The 24,899-nt window shown below is 37.1% G+C and overlaps 1 protein-coding gene across 2 annotated transcripts in view; it reads right to left on the bottom strand.

Annotated features, from left to right (window-relative positions):
* The window catches only part of NF1 (neurofibromin 1), a 287,975-nt gene that overhangs the window by 208,088 nt on the left and 54,988 nt on the right, over positions 1 to 24,899 (bottom strand). For both annotated transcript variants that reach the window (XM_008010958.3, XM_008010961.3), the window contains exons 2-4: positions 12,382 to 12,525; positions 9,479 to 9,562; positions 4,776 to 4,966 (exon numbers count right to left, since the gene is read on the bottom strand). In XM_008010958.3, the coding sequence (XP_008009149.1) occupies positions 4,776 to 4,966; positions 9,479 to 9,562; positions 12,382 to 12,525 (419 nt within the window). The remainder of the gene's footprint in view (positions 1 to 4,775; positions 4,967 to 9,478; positions 9,563 to 12,381; positions 12,526 to 24,899) is intronic.

The following is a 24,899-nucleotide window of genomic DNA, read 5'->3' as shown; positions in this document are numbered from 1 at the left end:
TCCACAATGAACAGTTTTCAAAATTCATATTTCAAATTACAAGTAAAAGTATAATTTTAATTAAAAGTAAAACTATAATAAGCTAGCTGGATTTTACTAACTTCTACTTATATCAACTAGATTTCTGAAACATGAATGAAACTTTATATTCACAGGGTACATTTACTTTGTATTTGAAAACTGAGTAAGCCTTTTTTCATTGCACTTTTCAGCTTGTACATGTACATGTGTTTATGTGATTATTTGATTAATATCCCTCCTTCACAGTAGAATGTAAGCTTATAAGGACAGGAATATCTGTTAAAACCAAAGTTTCTCTTATGCTGAATATGAAGTTATCACAAATGTAGAAAAATTTAACACTTAACAAATATGTAGATACTTTTAAACTGATAAAAGAAATTCACTTAGCCTAAACGTTAATAAAAGCAATTAAACTTTTCTTCCATTTTACATCAAAAACCACGGTGCTCAGATTTTCAAAAGTTGGTATTGCTAACCTATTAAATTATGCTACCTAATGAGGCATACTCATTATTCATATTAATAGACATCAAAAACATAAGCAGCACAATTAAATTGCTAACTTTTATAAATGCAGCAATAGAGATATGGAGAAAAGGCACAAATACTATGTGGTCTTATAATTTATAAGAAGTAACTTGAATTTCAATCATTTAGTGCAATTTGCAACTGAGTTATTAATCATTACACTAAACCTTCAGTTGATAAGAATGTAATCAATCCTATTCTTTCTTCTCAAATTTTCCTTTCACTCACTTTAGCTTTAATTAGCCTACAGCTAACAGTAAAACTATTCTAAGCACTTACATGAACACTCTTCCTATCATCAGGGTAAGAAAAGCTCAGCATTTCAAGCTGGGAATGAGGTTGTCCTCAATGCTAAAAATTCCACAGCTGCTGCAAAGAGCATAGAAATATGGAGTACGGCTCCTTAGAAAACACAACATCACAGATCAGCAACACCAACTTTTCAAAAGCTGACTCTTGTGTTTGCTTGTGAAAAATGGAAGAAAAATTTTGTCACTTTTATAGTCTGGTACCCTTATTGGGAGCAGGTATTTTGTGAAGGTTAAACATCATTTCTGAAGCAGAGAAATCAGATAAAGGGTAGTCTGAGCAAAAGAAATGAAGAGTAGAAAACCCATCACTAAACCATCTAGAAAGACTAGGCATACTGAAAGATACTTTAAATGTATAGGTCCAGAAAAGAAGAAAACTGAAAACCAGAGAGTTAAGGGCATGAGTACATGGTCCGGCCCTGCAACAAAGGAAAGATGAGTGAGGTTTTTGATCTCCTTAACCTAGAAGCTTGGGGCTTAACATCCACATGGAGACTGGATATAAAGCCTTGTAACCTAATAATTCAAGATTCTAACCGGGGCCCTGCATAAAATATGAACTAGAAAGAACAATGCACTTCCCCGGCTGCCACCACCCCCCACAAAAAAAAAAAAAAAAAGAAGAAAGAAAAAAAATCTACCAGCACAAAGCAGCTTACCTGCTCTGCCTAAACTTTGGATAAAGTGAAAAAAGTCATCTAGAGCTGTTTACCTTCTAAGAGTTTACGGTTCAAATTTATACTGCCCATACAGGGTGGGACTGAGAAATTAAGAAAAAAATAGTTCCAGAACTGGGCACCTGGCAAATGCAAATGCAAAACCATCACTAGAACATTCCCTCAGCCCAAGACTACAAAAGATTCTCAAAGAAAATATAGGCCCCACTAAAGATAACTTTCCAATCAAGGATTCCAAAACTGAGATGAAACAATTCGCTATGAATGAATCAGCACAAACAAATCAATACTAAACAATACTAAAGAGAATGTAAAATAAGTTTTAAATGATCAGAGATATAGAAAAAAACTGAAAACTATTTTTATAAAAGGAGTAAGAAACCATAATGAACAGATTTATACAGAAGCAAATAGTAAACTGTAAAGAACCAAATGACGTTTAAAGTCATTGGGTTTTCTGCTTCTGGTGGTATATCAAATTAGATATTCTGAAGCACCGTCTCACTACAAAACAACTAGATCTACTGCAGTTGTGGAGTAATTCTGTGGAGAAAGCAGCTACTCCTCTACATAAAATAGTACTATGAGCCACAAAAAATGGTATAGTCCAGGAGAAAAATAAAGCTATCTTAAGATTTATAGCCAGCCAGGCATGGTAGCTCACATCCTGTAACCCCAACACTTTGGGAGGCTAAGGCAGGAGGATCCCTTGAGCCCAGGGGTTCAAGACAAGCCTTGGCAACATGGCAAGACCCTGTCTCTACAAAAAAATTAAAGAAACTAGCCAGGCATGGTGGCACGTGCGTGTAGTCCTGGCTACTCGAGAGGCTGAGGTGGGAGGATCTCTTGAGCCCAGGAGGTCGAGGCTGCAGTGAGCCATGTTCACATCACTGCACTCCAGACTAGGTGACAGAGAGAGACTATGTCTCAAAAATAAATAAATAAATAAATCTGTAGCCTATCTTCCCCTAAAGAAAAATAAAGGTCAGAAATAAAAAAAACCCAAATCTTAAAGGAGAAACATTGACGGGGAGAATGGACAAACAGGAAACATCTTCATGATACTGATTCATCTATTATATATGAAACATAAAATCAATCTTTAGAAAGAACTGCCATTCAAGCTACATGCATATTTTAAGTCACCTAATACTGTGACAGCATAAGATGTTCCCACTTAAAGTAAACCATCATAATGGTCTTTTAGATGAGTGATCCTTCAACAAGATCAGCTCCTATTTCTGACACAAGTTAAATGAAACTGCAAATGCAGTTGTCTGAAACAATGTTATTTCATAGATGCCATTTCTGAGCAGTCTGTCCTCTAAAAGCTAATAAAATTTTAGACACTTGGTTTCTATTCTGGCAATAGTGAACTAGATTCAGGAAATAAACAAAAGTTGCTTATTTTTTACATGTGCTAATGCTGCAAAATCCCATAAAGTAAAACCTTTGGTGACTAGAAATTTTCTAGAATTTTCCAAGGTGGCACATTTGTTGTGTTCTATAAAGCAGCTCATGCCTTGATAGACTAAAAGACATTGGGTTTTTTTGTATCACTTTTAACCTTCAATGTAACAGGTGTTTCAAATAGTAAGGCTGGCCTAGCAGTCACCTAAATGAAAACAGTTTGCGTTTTTTATTAAATACAATTTTCCACCCTCCTATTCTGTAGGTATTTATTACCTTGCTGACTCAATCACTGTATTATTACTCAGAATATAAAATGTTACTGCTCAAAAGATTTCATGAAAATATTTTTCTATCATATATATATCACTCAAGATTATCAATAATATACCATTAAATAAAACTTTAATTTTCTTTGGATCAAGAATTGCATTGAGGTTGAAAAATATTGCTGCCTAGGATCTTAATTATAGAAATGTCATTGTTGATTAAAAAGATTGCAGGACTTTGAAGTTAATCAATTCCTCCAAAAAAACATAACACAAATTCTCAAATGGTGATGTATATTGTCATTCACACTTGCTGGAAAACAACAAAGGAATCAGTAAATCTGACTAATAAAGTCCACTGTTCATACAACACTGACAAGCCAAAGATGCAGGCATCAACAGAGAGGACTGTTTTTCTCTATTCGGTATTAGTCTTCGATTCATGAATCACTAAATAATTTGTGTTATAGTGTCTAATTAAGTTAATAACCCATTTGACTTTACTTGCCTGAGAAAGGCAATTCATTTGCCTAACAACAATTTGCAGAGTTACTTGCTACTGTCACTTATAATTCTATCCCACTGGGCACTACCTATACTAATTTCTCCACCTGTATGTAGCATATCACAACTAATGCTCAGGATGATTTTGAGTTATCAATAAAAGCTTAAATTATATTTTTGATACATCTTTAAAAACAGAAGTATATTTTATAAAAAGGATTTCATCAAAATGTGGCTAAAATAGATAGGGAAGCAATCTGGTATAATGAAACTAATATGAATTCTGAAGCCAGTCTGACTTAGAAATTTTGGGTCCTCCATTATTTGGCACATCACCTTAACTTTTTTGAGTATTAGTTTGCTCACCTGTAAAATGGGGGAAGTATCATCAGGGTTACTGTGAGGATGAGACAGCAAAGGAAATGCTGTAAATACTCAATAAATGGCAGTATTTTACATACACTTAAAACACAGTCCACTTTCTGGAGAATTCTACTTCGCAATTATTCACTTCCTTGTGTTTCCACATCACTTAGGGTTTTTTTTGTTTTTGTTTTGTTTTTTGGTAACCTAAGATCTTGTGATAAAGGGTAGAGTTGTGAAAGTATTCGAATTCTGACTACTCTCATCAATTATTCCATCTGATTGAGTAGTTTCATTTAAAGGAATAATGTTTAAAAAGCCAAACCAAAAGTTCATACCTAGTATTGTTTTTTAAAGCCTGCTCACGGCAGATATTTTAATGTAAAATTTAGACTTTCACATTCATAACAGTGCTCTTATTTAATTGCACATATCAATATCACAATATTACACAATTAAAATGTCAAAGATATTAATGCATAAAATTTCTACGAAAGCCTACACAAACTCATTTCTCCGGAGGCTGAGGTAGGAGGATCACCTAAGCCTGGGAGGTTGAAGCTGCTGTGAGGGGCAACAGAATTTGTCTCAAAAACAAAAATCCTCATTTCTGTTAACTTTTTATGTAGCCAAAATCAAGACTTCTAGTATTCATATTACTTTAGTCCCATGTGGATTTACACACTAACCTGGTAGAAATGCGACTAAAGACTGCATTGAAGTTGTTGCAGCTGAGAGAAAATAAAACCCCAGAGGCAGAATTCCGAAGTTCAGCTGCATGCTGGTTTCCTTCACGACAGGTGTGAAGAAAATGGCAGATTTCTGGCAGCAACTGTTTGACCAGCATCGTTTCATCTAATCTCATTGTGTCCTTTGGTTGCTAAAATAGAAATAATCACATTATTCTAAAACTTTAATTTGATCTGTAAACACTTCTATTATGAAAATTTTCAAACACACAGAACAAAAATAATGAACACCTATATACACACTTCCTAGATTTAACAACTGTTAACATTTTATCATATTTGCTACATCTGTCTAAAGATAGTTTAAAAAAGAGGATGGTTCCATCTCTGACCCCATAATCACAATTAAAGTTCAAACCCCCTGCCATCCTTACTAGTTCTCCCATTCCTGTTGCTCTCTTGTTCATCAAATGAGCCCTTCCCTGGGAATCCCCATTTTGTTGAGAGTTCTACAATTACAGAATCAACTTAACTCATACTGACTGATGACTGCACTGTGTCATCTGTCTTAACATTTAAGTAAATTCCTGGGTGAGCATTCACACTTGCTTTTGTGCAGACTGACCAAAACAGACACTACTTACTCAAAGTAATTTTATTTTGGTTGAATCTTTTCAAAGTAAGTTATAAATATAATACTTCATCCCATGTGACCTGGCATCTCTTAAAAGAAAGAATTTTCTCTAATGTAACTTCAATACAATTAACACACCAAGGAAAAATAAACAATTCCCTTGTGTCATCTAATACCAAGTCTGAATTCAAATTTCACCACTGCCCCCCAAAATGTCTTTCATAGCCATTTTTATTCAATAAGGATCCAAAAAAGTTCACCGATTGCAATAGGATGTTTCCTTACTTTCATTATTCTGTGCAAGGGCATAATCTCAGCTCACTACAACCTCCAACTCCAGGGTTAAAGTGATTCTCCTGCCTCAGCCTCCCGAATAGCTGGGATTACAGGCACCCGCCACCATGCCCAGCTAATTTTTGTATTTTTAGTAGAGCCAGGGTTTTGCCATGTTGGCCAGGCTGGTCTCAAACTCCTGACCTCAAGTGATCCACCCTCCTTGGCCTCCCAAAGTGCTGGGATTACAGGCATGAGCCACCACCCCCAGCCCATATTCACCACTCTTATTTCCCATGACTTTAAGTGGGTCAGCTGCCTTACAGAATATTCTATATCCTTGATTTAATTATTTTCCAGTGACATAGATTGATTTGCTCTTCTAGTTACTGTATTGTGTATTTTCTTATTTATTTTTTTTTTGAGACAGAGTCTCGCTCTATGGCCCAGGCTGGAGTGCAGTGGCACAATCTTGGCTCACTCCAACCTCTGCCTCCTGGTTTCAAGTGATTCTCCTGCCTCAACCTCCTGAGTAGCTGGGACTACAGACACGTGCCACCAAGTCTGGCTAATTTTTGTATTTCTAGCAGATATGGGGTTTCGCCATGTTGGCCAGGCTGGTCTTGGATTCCTGACCTCAAGCGATCCACCTGTCTCAACCTCCCAAAGTGCTAGGATTCCAGGTGTAAGCCATGGCACCCAGCCTGTATATTTTCTGTAAGCTAAAATTTAAACCTAATGGTCTGATTAGATTGAGGTTAAACAGTTTAGGGGATTCACTACAGGTTACATTACATTGCACCATGAACACAAAAAGCGAGGTTGTCCCGCTAATGACACCAAGTTTGATAACTTTGGTGTTAACACTGAAATCTCTACTTTGTAAAGTAAATATATACTTTACAATTAACAGTCAATGGATAAGCTATCCTGCAGGTATGCTGTTCCACATTACTATTTCACCTAACAGTCTTGATATCTGTATGTGGATAAGAATTTTAATAATACTGAGCAAGATGGCAAAGAACAAAAATCTGTACAATCGTGTGCTACGCTCAATTCTGTAACTGCAATCCAAGCACTCTCAGATGCAAATACACTGAAACATAGGGACAATACATAAACAGACTTCATAAAAACCTGTGGGCCGGGCGCGGTGGCTCAAGCCTGTAATCCCAGCACTTTGGGTGGCTGAGACGGGAGGATCACGAGGTCAGGAGATCGAGACCATCCTGGTGAACACGGTGAAACCCCGTCTCTACTAAAAAATAACAAAAAAACTAGCCGGGCGAGGTGGTGGGCGCCTATAGTCCCAGCTACTCAGGAGGCTGAGGCAGGAGAATAGCGTGAACCTGGGAGGCGGAGCTTGCAGCGAGCTGAGATCCGGCCACTGCACTCCAGCCTGGGAAACAGAGTGAGACTCTGTCTCAAAAAAAAAAAAAAAAAAACCAAAAAAAACCTGTGAATTCACATTACAATGCCTATTTCTTGTTTATAAGCTAACCAAATAATACAGATGTTAACTCTAACATAAAAATCTGAGAAGTATTAAATCTTTTAAATAAGTCATATTCACGGGAACAAAAATACTTAAGATTCCTCAAATTCTACAAAATTTCACTCACAACATATTGGTAAGTATTTTTCTTTCACTTAACTATTCCAACTATGTATATGACAAACATGTACTTGTGAGCTCAGTTCTTCTTAAACTGCCTCAATTTACTTTGATTTAAAACTAAGAATCAAGAAACATCTGTAAAATCATTGAAGGAAATAAAGAAAACAATTGTTCAATAATATAAATAGCATTATTTTTTAAATCATAAATGTAATGAAAAAGCGTACACATTTTTCAACAGTAGAGCAGGGCAAGGTAATATACATTTTATGCATTATATAAGTTATACCAGGCCCACTTATTAGCATTTCAATTAGGCTATCTTCAAAGAGTATTAAATCAAACAGAGGCCAATAATATCAGTATCATTCTCCAAAATACATTTATCATTACCTCTCAATTACAAATGTTAATGGAGAAAAGCTGTGAAACTGAACAAAGCAATAAACCACCCCACACCTCACCATTCAGTCATTGGTGTGGCTGATATACTCGTAATTTGCAGTCAAAGTAATAAGACCACTGGAAAAAACTGATTCAAGAAAAGTTTAAAATTTGCCCACCTTCCCAATTCCATCATTCTATGTAACAGCTCTTTAGCTCTTTCACTCCATTTTACACAAACAATAGCATATCACAAGTTAACAGAAAATACCATGCTAAAACAACTAGCTCACCTTCGATTTTAAGTAGAAAACTTACAAACACTGTCTCCACAATTTTGGAATATGGTCAAGGGTCAATAAGAAAATTTAAAATATTATGCTTAGGGCAGGCACAGTAGTTCACATCTGTAATCCCAGGACTTCGGGAGGCCAAAGTGGGCAGATCACTTGAGGACAGGAGACAAACTAGCCTGGCCAACATAGTGGAAACCCCACGGCTACCGAAAATACAAAAAAATCAGCTGGGCATGGTGGTGCATGCCTGTAATCCCAGCTACTCCGGACGCTGAGGCATGAGAATAGCTTGAACCCAGGAAGTGGAGGTTGCAGTGAGCCAAGAGAGTGCCACTGCACTTCAGCCTGTGCCACAGAGTGAGACTCTGTCTCAAAAAATATATATATATACACACTATATATATATTTATACATATACTGGAAATGTCTATATATACACATTATATATATTTATATATACACAACATATAGTGTGTGTGTATATATACATAATGTCTGTGTATACATATATATTTTGCTTAGATTTTTTGGCTTATAGCCTTCCCTAGGGATACACAATTGTGTCAATATAATTTTTTTTTTCAATTCCCTATCCCAGTGCTTCCACCAACACTTCTCAACCACACTATCAGTCCTCATATATTAAGGTCTCTTTCAACTAGTTTTACTATAGCGAACTGCAACATATGTGGAAGAGGGAAGTAATTCTGAATAAAAACAAAATTCTGAATTCTGAGCCAAAGGAAGAGAGAACATAAGAAATGAGTTAATTTCAATACACATGGACTAGGCAGATCATTAAAATGGAGGTATTCAATTTATATATTTATATAAACTCTTACCATGTTCCAGGAAGAATTAAGGATACTGACATATAGAAATACTTTCTTTACACAATAGAAATAGTCTTGAAAAAGTTCAAATTAATTAATGGTTGAAATACACTGTGGTAACAACTTACAGGAAACCAGAGAAATAATTGTTTGGTACTCTCCTCCACATACCTATCACATGTGTGTGTGTCTACATAAAACAAGTGTTCTCAAGGTAGTATCTATCCTTAATAGGTTTAATTTTTAAGTTCTCATTTACATAAATTTGAAAAGTAGAATATCAAAATCATATTCATATAGGAGGAAATACAAGATTACTCTTGGTCTTCTGAATCACATTCTCCAACAACCCTCTGAGAGATCCGTCAAATTAAATAGTGATCTCTTCATAAAATATTTTCTAAAAACCTGAGAGACAGATACGTGGCTGAAACATAACATTTTATAAGTAAACTTAACATCTGTTTAATTTACAAAAGATGAGAGAATTTTCTCACAAAAAATTGTCACCAGGTCAGCTATTATTAACAAAACTCGTATTTATATGTCTTAGACAAAAGTCTGTATGACTGTCCTCTTGATCCACATCTGTACTTTGGTACATAAGATCATTCTCAAGATTGAATTCACAAAGCCTGCCTACTTAAGATCAATTTACTTACCCCAGCAAGACATTTTTCCAGTGTATCCAAAATAATCAACTGAGAGAGATATAAATTTTTTTCAGCAGCTTCTCCAAATATTCTCTAACAGAAAAGATATTCAGAACATAAAAGTTAGTTTCACTCTCTGCTACCAATCAACACACATCTGAAAAGTGAAAGACTAAAAGATCAACAATAATCTTCTATTTTATCTCCCAGATTACACTATACTTAAATTTATTATTTCTGATTTTATCCTAATCCTCATAAAAACTAAATTCTCAGGCAAACAGAAATGGCATTTATTAAGAGTTTGCCATTAACCTTGTAACAGTAAAAGATGCTGTTTTGGTTCATGTTTTAAAAATATGTAGGATTTAGACACACATATAGATCTGTACCAGAATCTTGAATTGGGGATTTAACTACACTTTTATGCCAAGAAATAATCAAAGTCTTAATTTTTATAGCAAAAAAATGCTACAGCACCATAGTGAATTTTAAGTACTCACTATCCTCAAAATGAATACTACGTATGTATTAATAAGAGACTATGGTTTTGAAAACTTATTTAATAAGCACTAAATGAAAGCCAATATAACAATGCTGTTTTGTTTTGAAAAGAGGGTCCCAAATATTAAAATATTTCAATCTAACTGGGAACACAGCCATATATTCATATGTGCAAATACTAACCTGTGCCCCACACACTGCAACAGAGGAGCTAAAAAAATATTAAATGTCTTTAGGTAAATCTCTTTATATATTTATAAATAGTCCTACTTTTGGGGGGAAAATACTAATTTTTTCCATAAAGAAGGTAAACAATTTTCTACACCTCCAGTTTATTAGTTTTGTACGTTTAGAGTATTGTGTAAGCAACTTTCTTAAAAGGAAACACACCAAGGATGATGTGAACAAAAAGTTAAACACCACATGCTCTCACTCATATGTAGAAGCTAAAAAGAGTAAAAAGTAGAAGACAGGTCACTAGAGGGAGGAAGGGTAGGACAGGGGGAATCGGGGTGGGTAGAGATTTGTTAAAGGATACAGAAATACAGATTTATAGGAAGAATAAGACTTAAGTGTTCTATACTACTGTAGAATGACTACATGAACATTATAAAGTTTTTTTTTTTTTTGAGACGGAGTCTCATTGTCACCCAGGGTGGAGTGCAGTGGCGCATCTTGGCTCACTGCAAGCTCCGCCTCCCGGGTTCACACCATTCTCCTGCCTCAGCCTCCCGAGTAGCTGGGACTATGGGCACATGCCGCCACACCCCGCTTAGTTTTTTTTTTTTTTTTGTAGAGACAGGGTTTCACCGCCCGTCTCAGCCTCCCAAAGTGCTGGGATTACAGGTGTGAGCCACTGCGCCGGCCTACAGTTAACATTACATAGTTTCAAATAACAGGAGAATATTCAATATTTCCAACACAAAGAAATGATAAATGTTGAGATGATGGATATGTTAATTACCCTAGTGGGATCACTATGTATTGTATGTATTGAAACATCAATGTACCCATAAACATGTACAATTACTGTATATCAATTAAAAAATAAAACAGAACAAGAGAAAAAGTATTTAAAATATGGGAATAAGGCAAAAAGGTAACTTCATGTCTTTTCAATGTCATACTAGAACATTATCTAATAAACCTAAGGAGCATCTCAAAAAAAAGGGAGGGGGAATGATCTTCACAACCTATAACCAGTTGTTTCACAACTCAATAAAACAAATACAAATTGGGATTATAAATGCAGGCTGGGCACGGTGGCTCACATCTGTAATCCCAGTACTTTGGGAGGCCGAGGCAGGCGGATCACCTAAGGTCAGGAGTTTGAGACCAGCCTGGCCAAAATGGTGAAACCTTGTCTCTACTAAAAATACAAAAAAATTAGCCGAGCATGGTGGCGCATGCCTGTAATCCCAGCTACTGGGGAGCCTGAGGCAGCAGAATCACTTGAACTAGGGAGGGGGAGGTTACGGTGAGCCGAGATTGCGCCACTGCACTCCAGCCTGGGTGACAGAATGAGACTCTGTCATTCATTCATTTATTCATTCATTCATTCATAAATAAATAAATGCTAAAGACTGGTAGACAGTTCAGAGTTAATCAAGGAAAATCCAGATTAGTTGCCAGGAGCTGAGTATGTTAGTTTGGAACAGCTTAGAATGGAGACATTAAATAGGAATTTAGAGAGAGGAAGGGATCACTTAAGAGACAAAAGATGTTGTATGTTCAAAGGTACAGTGGGAGAATAGTTGGAGTACTCTGAAGTCTAGGAAACGTCAATAGATTTTAGAAAATGGGAAGAAGAAAGAAATGAGTTTTTAACAGTGGAATTATTTGATGAAACTGGTATTTGAGAAAAACTGTTTCAACAACAGGCTAACTACTACAGAATCTGTCACAGGTTACAGAAGGTAGAAAAAACACAGTAATTATCTTCATTAAAATATCAATCCACATTTTAGGACTATGAGATCATATTCTATCATCTACTTAGGGCTGAGACAATCATATGTAAATTGAAATAAGATGCTGAAGAAAAATATGTGTAATAGATTACTGTAGTCAGTTCGTGTATGACACAAAAGCTGTATGAAATCCTAATTCAAGAAAAATACTGGAAAAGGAAATATGGTCACAAAGAATAGGAGATGTTTCTAAGGGAAACAATAAATTAAAATGAAAGTTAGTTACTTGTGCTCACTGAATCTAAAACCCAGCTAATTAAAAATTTGAACAAATAAAATAAAAAAGGTTCTCTATGCTTGTAAACAAAATAAGATTAATGGTTATATCCAAAGTCCACAGAAAATCCCTTTCCATACTTCAAAATATGCTGTTCTAAACTTTTTAAACAAAAACAAAAGAAAGCAAATTCCCCGAAACACAGTAACCCAAATACTCACCATATTGTTAACATTCTTTAAGATAGTAGTGAGGCCGCTTATAACCAAAGAAAACTTGTATTTGGAAATATTGATTAGACATTCCTTGTTGTGCTCAGTACTGACTTTGGTATGTGTGTTCTGCTGTCCTGTTTTTATTGGAAGCTGAAAAAAAAAGAAAAAAAAACATGTTAAGAGCTTATCCTTAAAAATGACTATAAATAACTTACTTCCCATTGAAAATCATGTTGTTTTAGGAAAATTGTATCAACCACAGATACCTATATTTGCACCTCAAACTCCAATTTTCAAACTCCAATATATGATACACAGATAACTATATCTGAATCTCAAACTCCAATATATGATAGCATTTATTATAGTAAATCTTAAATTCTTTGGAAACTTTCACTTTTGCAGCTTTCTTTCTGGAAGTCTTAAATCTCTAGCTACAAAATTAAATTCTTTACCCAGCACTATATAAGAAATGATGACTCACAGAAATAGAGCTATTTCCTTGCGGCTAAAAATTATTTCAGAGAATGTCTGCAATAAAATGCATACAACCGTTTCCCTTATCCATTGAACTCAGACATTAAAAGAAAAACAGACCAAGAAAATCTATGTCCTAGACCTCTAGTCAATAATGGCAAACAACTGCTGATTGTTCAGAAGCAAGAACAAACTATAAAACCTGGAAAAAATACAGTAAGACTGACTCAGTAAGATAAGCACCCTCAGCTACACAATCGAAGGGATAAAAGAACACAAGTAGATAAATCCCATGAGAAAAAATATTCTATGAGAAGATCACATTTACATTTCTCTGTGAATAAGTTCCACTGTCTAGAAGTTCATCTCTACTCTGCTCAAAAACAGCAAAAGCATCATGGACATACTTATTGTTAATATTAAACCCTGCTAATGCTAACAAAGAAACCTACCAATGTTCCTCTGTGAAAAAAACAAACCTGAATATAACATTCTGATTTTTAACATAGTACAACTAAAGGTGGAAAGAGACCGAGGGGCATGCCCAAGTTTGCTAAATCAGTTAATAATGGATGATTACCTTGATAGTAAAGAAATACTAAACAGGCTGGGCACGGTGGCTCAGGCCTGTAATCCTAGCACTTTGGGGAGGCTGAGGCAGGCAAATCACGAGGTCAGGAGATTGAGACCATCCTGGCCAACATGGTGAAACCCAGACTCTACTAAAAATACAAAAATTAGCTGGGTGTAGTGCCATGCACCTGTAATCCAAGCTATTTGGGAGGCTGAGGCCTGCCAAATTGCTTGAATCCAGGAGGCAGAGATTGCAGTAAGCCGAGATCACGCCACTGCACTCCAGCCTGGTGATAGAGCGAGACTCCATCTCAAAAAAAAAAAAAATACTAAATGAAATGGGGGGGGGGGCATTTTTAGAGTGTAAAGGAGTGGGCAGAACAGAAACTACAAAACTTTGTAATGTTAATTATAAAGATTATGGAGGAAAAAAACCTGAAGGGCCAAAAATAGGACTTTCAGAAGACGGTAGGAGCTAAAATGCAGCTTGTGAATCTCCCTAAGTATCCCGTAAAAATCAGAGAAACGGCCAGGTGCAGAGGCTCACATTTGTAATCCCAGAACTTTGGGGGGCCGAGGCAGGCAGATCACTTGAGGTCAAAAGTTCAAGACCAGCCTGGCCAACATGGTGAAACCCTGTCTCTACTAAAAAATACAAAAAATTAGCCAAGCATGGTGGCACACATCTACTAGGGAGGCTGAGGCACGAGAATGGCTTGAACAGCAGGTGGAGGTTGCAGTGAGCTGAGATCACACCACTGCACTCCAGCTTGAGCATCAGAGGCTCTGTCTCAAAAAAAAAAAATTAGAGAAACTAGAATTCTTCTAGTAAAACCACAAACTGATGAACATCTACATGAAAATGAAGGGACAAGGCCCCTCATTCCCAAACCCAGAGAAGTGAACAAATAGAAACAAACCATTTACAGTTACAAAACTGGATGGGGACAGGCGCAATGGCTCATGCCTATAATTCCAGCACTTTTTTGAGGCTGAGGCAGGAGGACTGCTTGAGTCCAGGAGTTTAAGATCAGCCTGGGCAACAGAGTGAGACCTCATCTTTACTTTTTTTTTAAAAAAAAAAAAAGCTAGTCTTCGTAGTGTGTGCCTGTAATCCAGTTACTCAAGAGGCTGAGGCAGGAGGACTGCTTGAGTCCAGAAAGTTGCAGTGATCTAGCCACTGCACTCCAACCTGGCCAATGGAGTGAGATCCTGTCTCTGGAAAACAAAAAACAAAAACACTGGTGTGGTATAAGCATCTATGCAAGAGAAAGCAGGTGGAAGGAGAATGTCTAATGGATCTGACAAGAGGAGATTCCCCAATGTACTACATCCTTAATAAAAAGCACAGCAGCCCAATTTAGGAATATTAGCCAAAACAGAGGGTAGTTATGCTTACTGCAATTTGCAGATGAGTGAAAAAGGCCTATGATAAAGTCTGAAGAGAATGGAGCACATTTAAAACCATCACTGTCTAATAGAATTTGCTGTGGTAATGATACTGCTCTGTATGGGCAATGCCCAATATAATAGCCACTAGTCGTCACATGTCGCTATTAACCACTTGTAACATAGCTGGCATAGATGAGAAATCAAAAGTTTAAAGTTTATTTAAATTATTATTAAAGTTTATTTAAATTTAGCTTTAAGTAGCCACACATGTAATTATTAGATCTGACTGGACAGCACAGTTCTAACCCACACTGAGAAGAAACTGCTGAGAATAAACTCCAAACCGAAAACAGGGGTAAAGGGAGAAAAGGAAAAAGGTCCAAATAAAGATGAAAAACAGAAAGATGAACAAGAGAGTTCTGAAAGAATGAGACCATTTTTTTTTTTAAATTTCATGAAAATAAAAAAAGAATAAGCTCTAGAGCCATAAAGCTACAAAGCTATCCTGGCCTACAAATCTCTCCTACCAATTCAGAAAAATTAATTTCACATAAAAATGAGCCAACAGAAAAGCACTATGATCAAATAATATGTAAAGTTATTATAAGAAAAAAGAATACAAAACAGAAAAACATAAGAATAAGGATCTAAACAACAGAAAATCAAAGTATCCAAAAAGACATATCCACCAAGAGATGAAAACTGTAAATTATTACTTCAAAGTGAGCTAAGAGAAATTAAGAAAAATACAAAAGATGTGGAATAACACAAATAAGAATTACAGATAGAAATAAGTTGGTAGAACTCAAGAAATAATTAGAAGATAAATCATTTCAGAAATGAAGACTAACCAGAAGATACACAAGAATGAATTAACACAGAAGATAATGCTTTAAGAGTAAACGAATGTGGAAAAAAAAAGGAGGAATAAGGAGGAAAGTTGTAATATAAAAAAGTAATTACATATGAGATAGTAAGGATTTGCAATAAAGTGACAAAAAAGATACAAAAAGAAGATCCAACATACATATAACAGGAATCACCAAAGAAAGAAACCAAACCAATGGAATAAAATGGATAGTAGAAACTAGAATTCAAGAAAACTTTTCTGAAATTATTATCGAAATTTTTAAAAACTTGAAGCTGTATCTTTAATGTGCATACCACACACCTGGAAAAAGTGAGCCAGAATGACCAACACCTGAACATATTTTGAACTTCTGTCAACAAGAAAAAAAAATCTTTTGAACTCACAAGAAGAGGAAATTATTTATACAAAAAAAAAATTAGACTCTCATCAGACTTTGACAAAATTTTGTCAGAAAACAATAAAGTAAAATAAATGTAAGATATTTAAAGAAAACATAAACCAAGGATTTCATATATAGCCAAACTGAATTCAAATACAGTCAGCCCTCTGAATCCATGAGTTCTCCATCTACGCATCCAAGAAACTGCAGATCAAAAAAAAAAATTTAGTATGTCTGTACAGAACATGTACAGACTTTTTGTCATTATTCCCTAAATAACAGTGTATAACAACTATTTACATAGTATTACATTATATTAGGTATTATAAATAACAACTATTTACATAGTATTACATTGTATTAGGTATTATAAGTAATCAAGGGATGATTTAAAGTACACAGAAAGATATGTGTAGGCTATATGCAAATACCACACCATTTCATATCAGGGACTTGAGCATCTAAAGATTTCACTGTCCATGGGCGGTCCTGGAACCAATGTCTCAGATACTGAGAGACAATTGTATAGCAATGACAAACTGTTCTAAACTGCAAGAACCCTGGAAATTTTGTTCCCTTTTCCTTTTCCTGGAGGATATACTAGGGCATATGCTTCAGATGACCAAAATACCTCAGGAGATATCCACATTAATAAGAATCATGAAATATATTTAGTCATGTGTCACTTAATGATGGGGTATGTTCTGAGAAATGTGTCCTTACATGATTCCACTGTCATGTGACATCACAGTGTACTTATACAAACCTAGATAGTATAGCCTGCCGCACCCCTAGGCTATATGGTATACAGGGTACAAAACTGTACAGCATGTTACTGTTTTGAATATTCTTGGCAACTTTAACACATAGTGTTTGTGTATCTAAACGTAGAAAAGGTAAAGATACCGTATTATAATACTAAGGGACTCCCATTACATATGCAGTCCATCATTGACCAAAATGTCATTATGTGGAGCATCACCGTATTTTTTCTTTCTTTTTTTTTTTTTGGAGACAGAGCCTTGCTCTGTCACCCAGGCTGAAGTGCAGTGGCATAATCTCAGCTGACCATAACCTCTGCTTCCCAGGTTCAAGCGATTCCCCTGCCTCAGCCTCCCTAGTAGCTGGGATTACAGGCGTGCACCATCATGCCTGGCTATCTTTTTTGTATTTTTAGTAGAGACGGGGTTTCACCATGTTGGTCAGACTGGTCTTGAACTCCTGACCTCAGGTAATCCACCTGCCTCGGCCTCCCAAAGTGCTGGGATTACAGGCATGAGCCACTGCGCCCAGCTGGAGCATCACTGTATTTTCTAAAAGAACTGAGAATGGTGGTAATAAGGGAGAAAGTATATTAGGTGACTGCTTTATGTACTTGATAATATAGATACAATTATCAAAATTGAGGAGAGGGAGGGTGGTGACAGCATATAAATAGCAGATTATGTTTCTTGTCTTGTTATTAACTGAGAGTAAAATGCTAGGAAAAAAGATGAGAAAAGGAGGTTTCTAGTTCATTTCATTATTGCTCAGAGTAAAAAACCAACACATAATACCCCTCCACCCCAAAAGAGAAGGAAATTAGAATACCATATAAAGGTATTAATATAATGGTAACCACCAGAACAAAAACACAAATTGTACTGGTGGTGTGTGGTGTGTTAACTGTTAAGCTGGGAACTACTTTCCCAGATCCCATTCACTGTATGGTTCTGGGTTAGAGTTGGTCTAAAGGGTAATTTGTACAGGCTGTCTATCCCTAATCCAAAAATCTGAAACCTACAACACTCTAAAATCCAAACTTGTTGATCAACAACATGACTCTCAAAGGGAAATGCTCATTTCAGATTAGGGATGATCATGATGAGTAAAATGCAAATATTCTAGAACCCAAAAATATCTGAAATCCAAAACACTTCTGGTCCCAAGCATTTCAGATAAGGGATACTCAACCTGTATAAAATTTGTTTGAAATGTGGAAGTGAAGCAGCAGCTATTGTTCTGAAGGTTTTCACACTAAGATACAATGAGAGACAGATACAGAGCACCCAGAAAGTTCCAGCTTTTACTCTCTTTCACTCTACGTCCAGCTCTTTCTTTGGACCAGTGGTCACTTTGCTGACCAATACTAGCCCAAACCTACCACCAGATGCTTGGGTGCAAACCTACAGGGCTTTGTAAGACAAACCTTACATGGCAAGAGTGTCCCACAGTGCCCTCTTCAAGCTCCTCTTTCATAATCTCACTTCAGTGACTGGATATACTTAATTTCTCAGATTTCCCAAACCCCTCCAACTTATCTATCCATTGTCATTGATTTGGACGATCTGGTTAGTGGACTCCCCTGATCCTCCAATTCCCCGTTCTAGATACTCACCTCACTTAATCCCCTCAAAACTGTATACAATCTAATTTCTACAATAAATTCCTTATCATTACACAGTCTGAATGTGGTCTGAATAAATCTTTCTAAATACAAAAATATACGTTGAGGCCAAGGCACACAATTGAAACCAGCCTGGCCAACATCGTGAAACTCCATCTCTACCAAAATACAAAAAAATTAGCCGACCATGGTGGTGCACAACTACAGTCCCAGCTACTTGGGAGGCTAAGGCATGATAACTGCTTCAACCCAGGGGGCAGAGGCTGCAGTGAGCTAAGCCCCACTGCACTCCAGCCTGGGCAACAGAGCAAGACTCTGTCTCAAAAAGTGTGTGTGTGTGTGTACGTGTACGTGTATATATGTGTATATATTTATATATGCTGAAAGAGCAAATAGCATGAACACAGTGACACTTAAATAAAAGGCATGTATAAAATTAAATGTAATGTAAAACCAAAAAATGAATCAAAATTCATTAAACGATAGAATAATCTCCAGGATATATCTTAAGTTAAAAAAAAAAAAGATGGAGAAAATATACACAGCATGTTCCATTCATCTAAGAAGAGGGAGGAGATAGAAATATATGTTTCTTATATTAAGAAACAAAACAAAGCAGCAGAAGAATGAAATGCTCAAAAAAGTTAGTGGTTGCCTTTAGGAAATGAAAAGAAATAAAGTAGAAGTGACAAGGATAGAATCCATATTCTATATGGAATACATATTGTTTTTGTAGATTTCATTTTAGAACTATGTAACTTACATAAACATAAAATTAAAATTTTAAGAAGTCTAGAAATCAAAAATGAACAAATGAACTGAAATCTGTATCTAATTCTTTAATGGTATAATCATAAAGAAAGGAACTAAATAATTCTGTGGTATTTTAATTCCATCACTCCTAGTGTCTCTAAAAACCCAAGACTTTCAGCATGGGAAATAAAAGTAATGGTAAAGTAAAGCACCTGTAGTCTTGAATTTTAAATAGAAGTATCTATATGAAGTCAAGATATTTTATTTTGTATTTTAAAACATATACTTCTACTTTTGTCCACTGAAAATGCCTAGAAACAATGACCAATCCCATAGTAATGACTAATGACCAATCCCATAGTAATCCTCACTCAGTTGTAATCTTGAACTACCATTTCCCAGTAAAAGGAATCTGAACTCCTTTAGGAAATGGCTGCTTCTATGTCTGGAGGTAAAAACACACACATATATACACACACACACACACAAAGGACATAATGACCCTGGAACATCTTGTCATACCAGACAGCACCACTGACTAATAAGGGTCAAGTCAAAAATGGTTAGGAATGAATTTTAAAGAGGTCCCCACTGGCCAAAAGTGTAATAATTTGAACATTGTTAAGGATAGCAATTTACTGAAACATATTAAATATATTTAAATCCATACTACTGTTTCCATGTAGGACAGAGTAATTTACTGCAGAACAATAGCTCCCACCACAAACTTAATTTCTAACAAAAGATGAAATATAAAAATCATCTGTTTGAAGAATTCAGAGAGCTACTGAAGGAACAGGGATTAGTAACACTAAGATTCCAAAAAGAGTGAGCTATAATGAGATAAGGGGATCTTCTGCAGCTGCTTTTCCCCTGGGACATTTGCAGATTCTGGTCAGGAAAAGAGATTGAGAAATAAGGCTTTTTTTCCCCAGGCAATATATCTCTATTGGAAGAAGAAACCATCAGAGATTCTGGTGTTCACTGAGAGCTAGATTGGCAAAACTGAAGACGTGAGAGAATCTTAAATGCCCCCATGAGTGGAAGAGTGTAAAAAGGCTAAACTAAAAACTTCTGAAAAGCAGAATTTGAAAGCCTTGCAGCTTCAAGATGACAAGAGAGTTCAGAACCTGCTAGTGGAGACCTTAGTAAATACAGTTCTCAGTGACAAGCCCTGGAAGGCTGTGTCTTCTACAAACAGGAGCACATTACAGCAACTGGAAACCTTGGTGAGCTACTAGTAGGTGTGTAACTCAGCACTTACCTTGGAAACTGGCATTATCTGCTGAAATTGGCATTATCTGTTAAACGTGAACACACACACACACACACATTCAGCAATTTCACTAGATTTATATACCCAACAGAAATGTATATATGTTCACCAAAAGACAGGCACAACAATGTTTTATAGCAGCATGTTTTATAATTTCCAACAACTGGAACAATCCAAATGTCAACAGCATAAATGGTTTATAAAAACTGGTATAGTCATACCATGAAAAAATACACTATAATTGTGAGCTTAATTTCACAAATACAATACTGACAGAAGTCAGAACAAGATATACTGTATGATGTTACATAAATTTCAAAACCATGCTAAATTCATCCCATGATTTCAGAAGTCAGGATAGATCCCTGGAAGACAGTGACTGAAAGGAAACACAAGGAGGACTTCTAGATTCACAGCATTGTTTTATTTCTTGATCTGGATACTGTTTACACTGGTGTGTTTACTTTGTGAACATTTAACTGAGCTGTGTATTTACAATTTGTGCCCTTTTCTATACACATAACAGAAAGTTTGCTAAATATATGCTTAAATCCATGAATGCATAATGATAATAAAAAACAAAAACAAATTGGCCATTTGGTGGATACAGAGAAATCGTGGTAGACCCTGAGGTGCTACCCAGTTCCTCCTTCAAAAAAGGACTTGCCTTAAATGCTGGGAGTGCTATCAGTCAGCCCCTTCAGGGAATGCCTCACCTACAGGCAACAACCCTGTTCAAGGTCATACCCTTCCCAAGATAACCCACATCCAAGGACTAATTGATATGGCAATATAAAGGCCTGGACACCTCAGCCACCGCAATTCTGGGCAACTCAGAAGAGCCATTCTTGCCCCAGGCTCCCATTCTCACTCCAGGCTCCCAGTGGGGGTTGGCCAAAGCTGGTGTTGGGCCTGCACTGCATTTGCCCAGTGCTCCTCACTCCCAGCTGTTGATTTCAAAGAAAAAAAGATAACAACAAAAAAGCTGATTAACTTCCAATTGAAGACTAAGTTTGAAAGCTAGAGAACCTCTGAAAACAGAGACTCTCCTCTCCTGCAGCAAGAGGGCAGAGAGACCTAAGGACCAGAACCAGCACTTAATTATCGCTCATTTATTATACTTCGATATCTCAGAGATATACAGGTTGGATGGATGGATGGATGGATGGATGGACGGAAGGACCGACCGACGGACAGACAGATAGATTAGGTATCTAAATCTATATGTGTTGAGCTTCAAAGGTTGAACTCCCAAAGGCAACAGGTCACCTACGCCCAGATCAGGGAACCGGCTGGGAAAGAACAAGATTCTGACACATGGAATGGAAACATCTGGGTTGGTGCTCCCAAAAATCTTGTCTCCCCAGATTCCTGAACCTTCTGCCAACAACTAGTGAGCCTGGAAGAGAACCCCAAGCCACAGATAAGATTGAGACCCCAACCAAAACCTTGATTTCAGCCTGGTGAGAACCCAGCTAAGCAATGCCCTGACTCCTGACCCACAGAAACTGTAAGATAGTAATTTTGTGAGTTTGAGGCTACTGTTTGTGGTAGTTTGTTACACGGCAATAGAAAACTAGAACAACTACCAAACCTGAATCTATAATGTAAACTCTTGTGAGCTTCAGATGTGTTATCCAAATGTCCATTTGGTTTCTCCACATGGATAACTTGTAGGCACTTCAAACTCAACATTTCCAAAGCTTAATTCATAATCTTCCTACCATGTTTCCTGTCTTAGTAAATAATACCACAATCTCCAGTGTCAGCAACACCATATGGAACAGAAGAACTGCCCAGTTGAACCTGTTCTCTCAGATGTCCCATGCTGGACATCTGAGAATCTTCATGATACTTTGTTCCCTTTACTTCATCTCCCTTTAGTCAGAGGAATTTTAAAAATATATTTTGGTCTCCACCTTTACTCATTTCTCAACTTGCTTAGAAGCCAGGCAGGGAAGGAAGAAAAGTGGTACTCAGATCTCCCAGGCTCCTACTAACAGCACCAAATCCTATGACAGAGAAAAAAAAAAAAATCAAGATTAAGGAGTTGTAAGTAACCAAGAATTTATCAGATGAGGTGGTCAGGGGAAGCTCTCTGAAGATGTGACATTTGAGCAGAGACCTAAAAGTAGTAAAAAAAAAAAAAAAAAAAAAAAAAAAAAGGGAAGACCAGCCATGGGATTAGTGGTTGACACCTCTAATCCCAACACTTCGGGAAGCCGAGGCAGGCGGATCACATGAGGTCAGGAATTTGAGACCAGCCTGGCCAACATGGGGAAACCTCGTGAAACCAAAAAATACAAAAATTAGCCAGGCATGGTGGTACATGCTTGCAGTCCCAGCTACTCAGGAGGCTGAGGTGGGAGAATTGCTTTAAACCGGGAGACAGAGGTTGCAGTGAGCCAAGATCACACCACTGCACTCCAGCCTGGGCAACAGAGTGAGACCCTGTCTCAAAACAAATGAATGAATGAATGAATGAGAATGGGAAGACCCATGCAAAGATCTAAAGAAGAGCATTCACGGCAGTAGTTGCAAGTAAAATGGATCCGATGTTGGGTGTGGCATGTTCAAAGCCTACCAAGAGGGCCAATGTGGTTAACCCAAAGGCAACAAAAGAGGAAAATCTAGGGGATGCAGTCAGAGATTCAAGAAGCAGGAGTCAGATCATGAAAAGCCTTATAGGCCATTTTAAGAACTTTGAATTTATTTTGAATTTGATGATGTCGCAGATTATATTTTCCAACTGTCAAGTATCTCTCATCCCACTTGCTTTCCTGAAATAAGACTTTGCCACTCCCTCATTAGGAAGAGAAATTTATTTTTCTACCTCCTTTCATCTAGCAGGTCCCAGTGACTATTCTGACCAATAAAATATGGCTGAAAGGCACACTGTGTAGTTCCAGGCCACAGCCCTTAATTGGTCTGACAGTTTTCATTTCCCTCTTCCTAGAAGTCAGCTGCCATGTAAAAAATGGGACTACTCTGAGATCAGCAAATGCTGTGAGAAGCCGAGGCCACACGCAAAGATTCTGAAGAATGGGACGCCATTATGGAGAGAGAGGCCAAGAAGCACTGATGAGCCAGACATGTGACTGAAGAAGCCATAATGGAAGGAATTCTCCAGTGTCAGCAACACCATATGGAACAGAAGAACTGCCCAGCTGAATGTGTCATGAATTCCTCTACCCCAAAAATTGTGAGCACAATAAAATGGTTGTTTTAAGGCTACAAGGCTTTGGAGTAGCTTATTATACAGCAATAGATAACGAAAAGACAGGGGAAGAAGGCACTGAAGGAATTTAAGCAAAGGAATGACATAATCCGATTTATGTTTTTAAAAGGACCCTCTTGTTGCTCTATGTTAGAAAACAGTCTTACTCAAGGGAGGATGGTAGCTCAGTTAAGCTAGTAAGAACAGAAAAGAAAGTAGTGAGATGTTATAATAGATTTAGAAGGGGGATGCTTATTTAAAACGGTAAGCTGATTCTGAAGTTAATTTAGAAGAATAAACTTGTGAGAATATCTAAGAAATTTTTGAAAAACAAGAACAAGGCCAGGCGCGGTAGCTCACGTCTATAATCTCAGCACTTTGGGTGGCTGAGGAGGGCAGAGCACGAGGTCAGGAGATCAAGACCATCCCGACTAATACGGTGAAACCCCGTATCTACTAAAAATACAAAAAAAATTAGCCGGGCGTGGTGGTGGGTGCCTGTAGTCCCAGCTACTCAAGAGGCTGAGGCAGGAGAATGGCGTGAACCCGGGAGGCGGAGCTTGCAGTGAGTCGAGATTGTGCCACTGCACTCCAGCCTGGGTGACAGAGCAAGACTCTATCTCAAAAAACAAAACAAAACAAAGCAAAAAAAGAAAAACACGAACAAGAGACATGACCAAGTACTGAAATATACTGTTAAGCTCTTATAACACAACCTGTACAAGTATAAATTAATTTCAGTCACAGAAAAGATACTCCTATTTACACAGAAATTTAATATAATAAAGGTGGTTTTTCAAATCAATGGTAAAGAATGGATTAGTCAACACAATGATGCCACATCAAAAAGACAAGACTAATTCACACCAAATTTTAAAATATACGGGCGCTGCCAGGTGTGGCAGCTCATGCCTGTAAAACCAGCACTTTGGGGAGGCTGAGGAAGGAGGATCACTTGAGCCCAGGAGTTTCGGACCAGCCTGGGCAAAAAAGTGAGACCCTGTTTCTACAAAAAAAAAAGCATTTAAAAATTGGCTGGGGGTGGTGGTATGCACCGCGAGTCCCAGCTACTTGGGAGGCTGAGGTGGGAGGATATCTTGAGCCCGGGAGGTTGAGGCTGCAGTGAGCCGTAATTGCATCACAGCACTCCAGCTTGGGCGACAGAACGAGACCTGTCTCAAAGAGTGTGTGTGTGCACGT

This window comes from Chlorocebus sabaeus, chromosome 16, assembly GCF_047675955.1.
Source record: "Chlorocebus sabaeus isolate Y175 chromosome 16, mChlSab1.0.hap1, whole genome shotgun sequence".
In the NCBI taxonomy this organism is placed as follows: Eukaryota; Metazoa; Chordata; class Mammalia; order Primates; family Cercopithecidae; genus Chlorocebus; species Chlorocebus sabaeus.
This window is presented reverse-complemented; position numbering and strand designations above follow the sequence as displayed.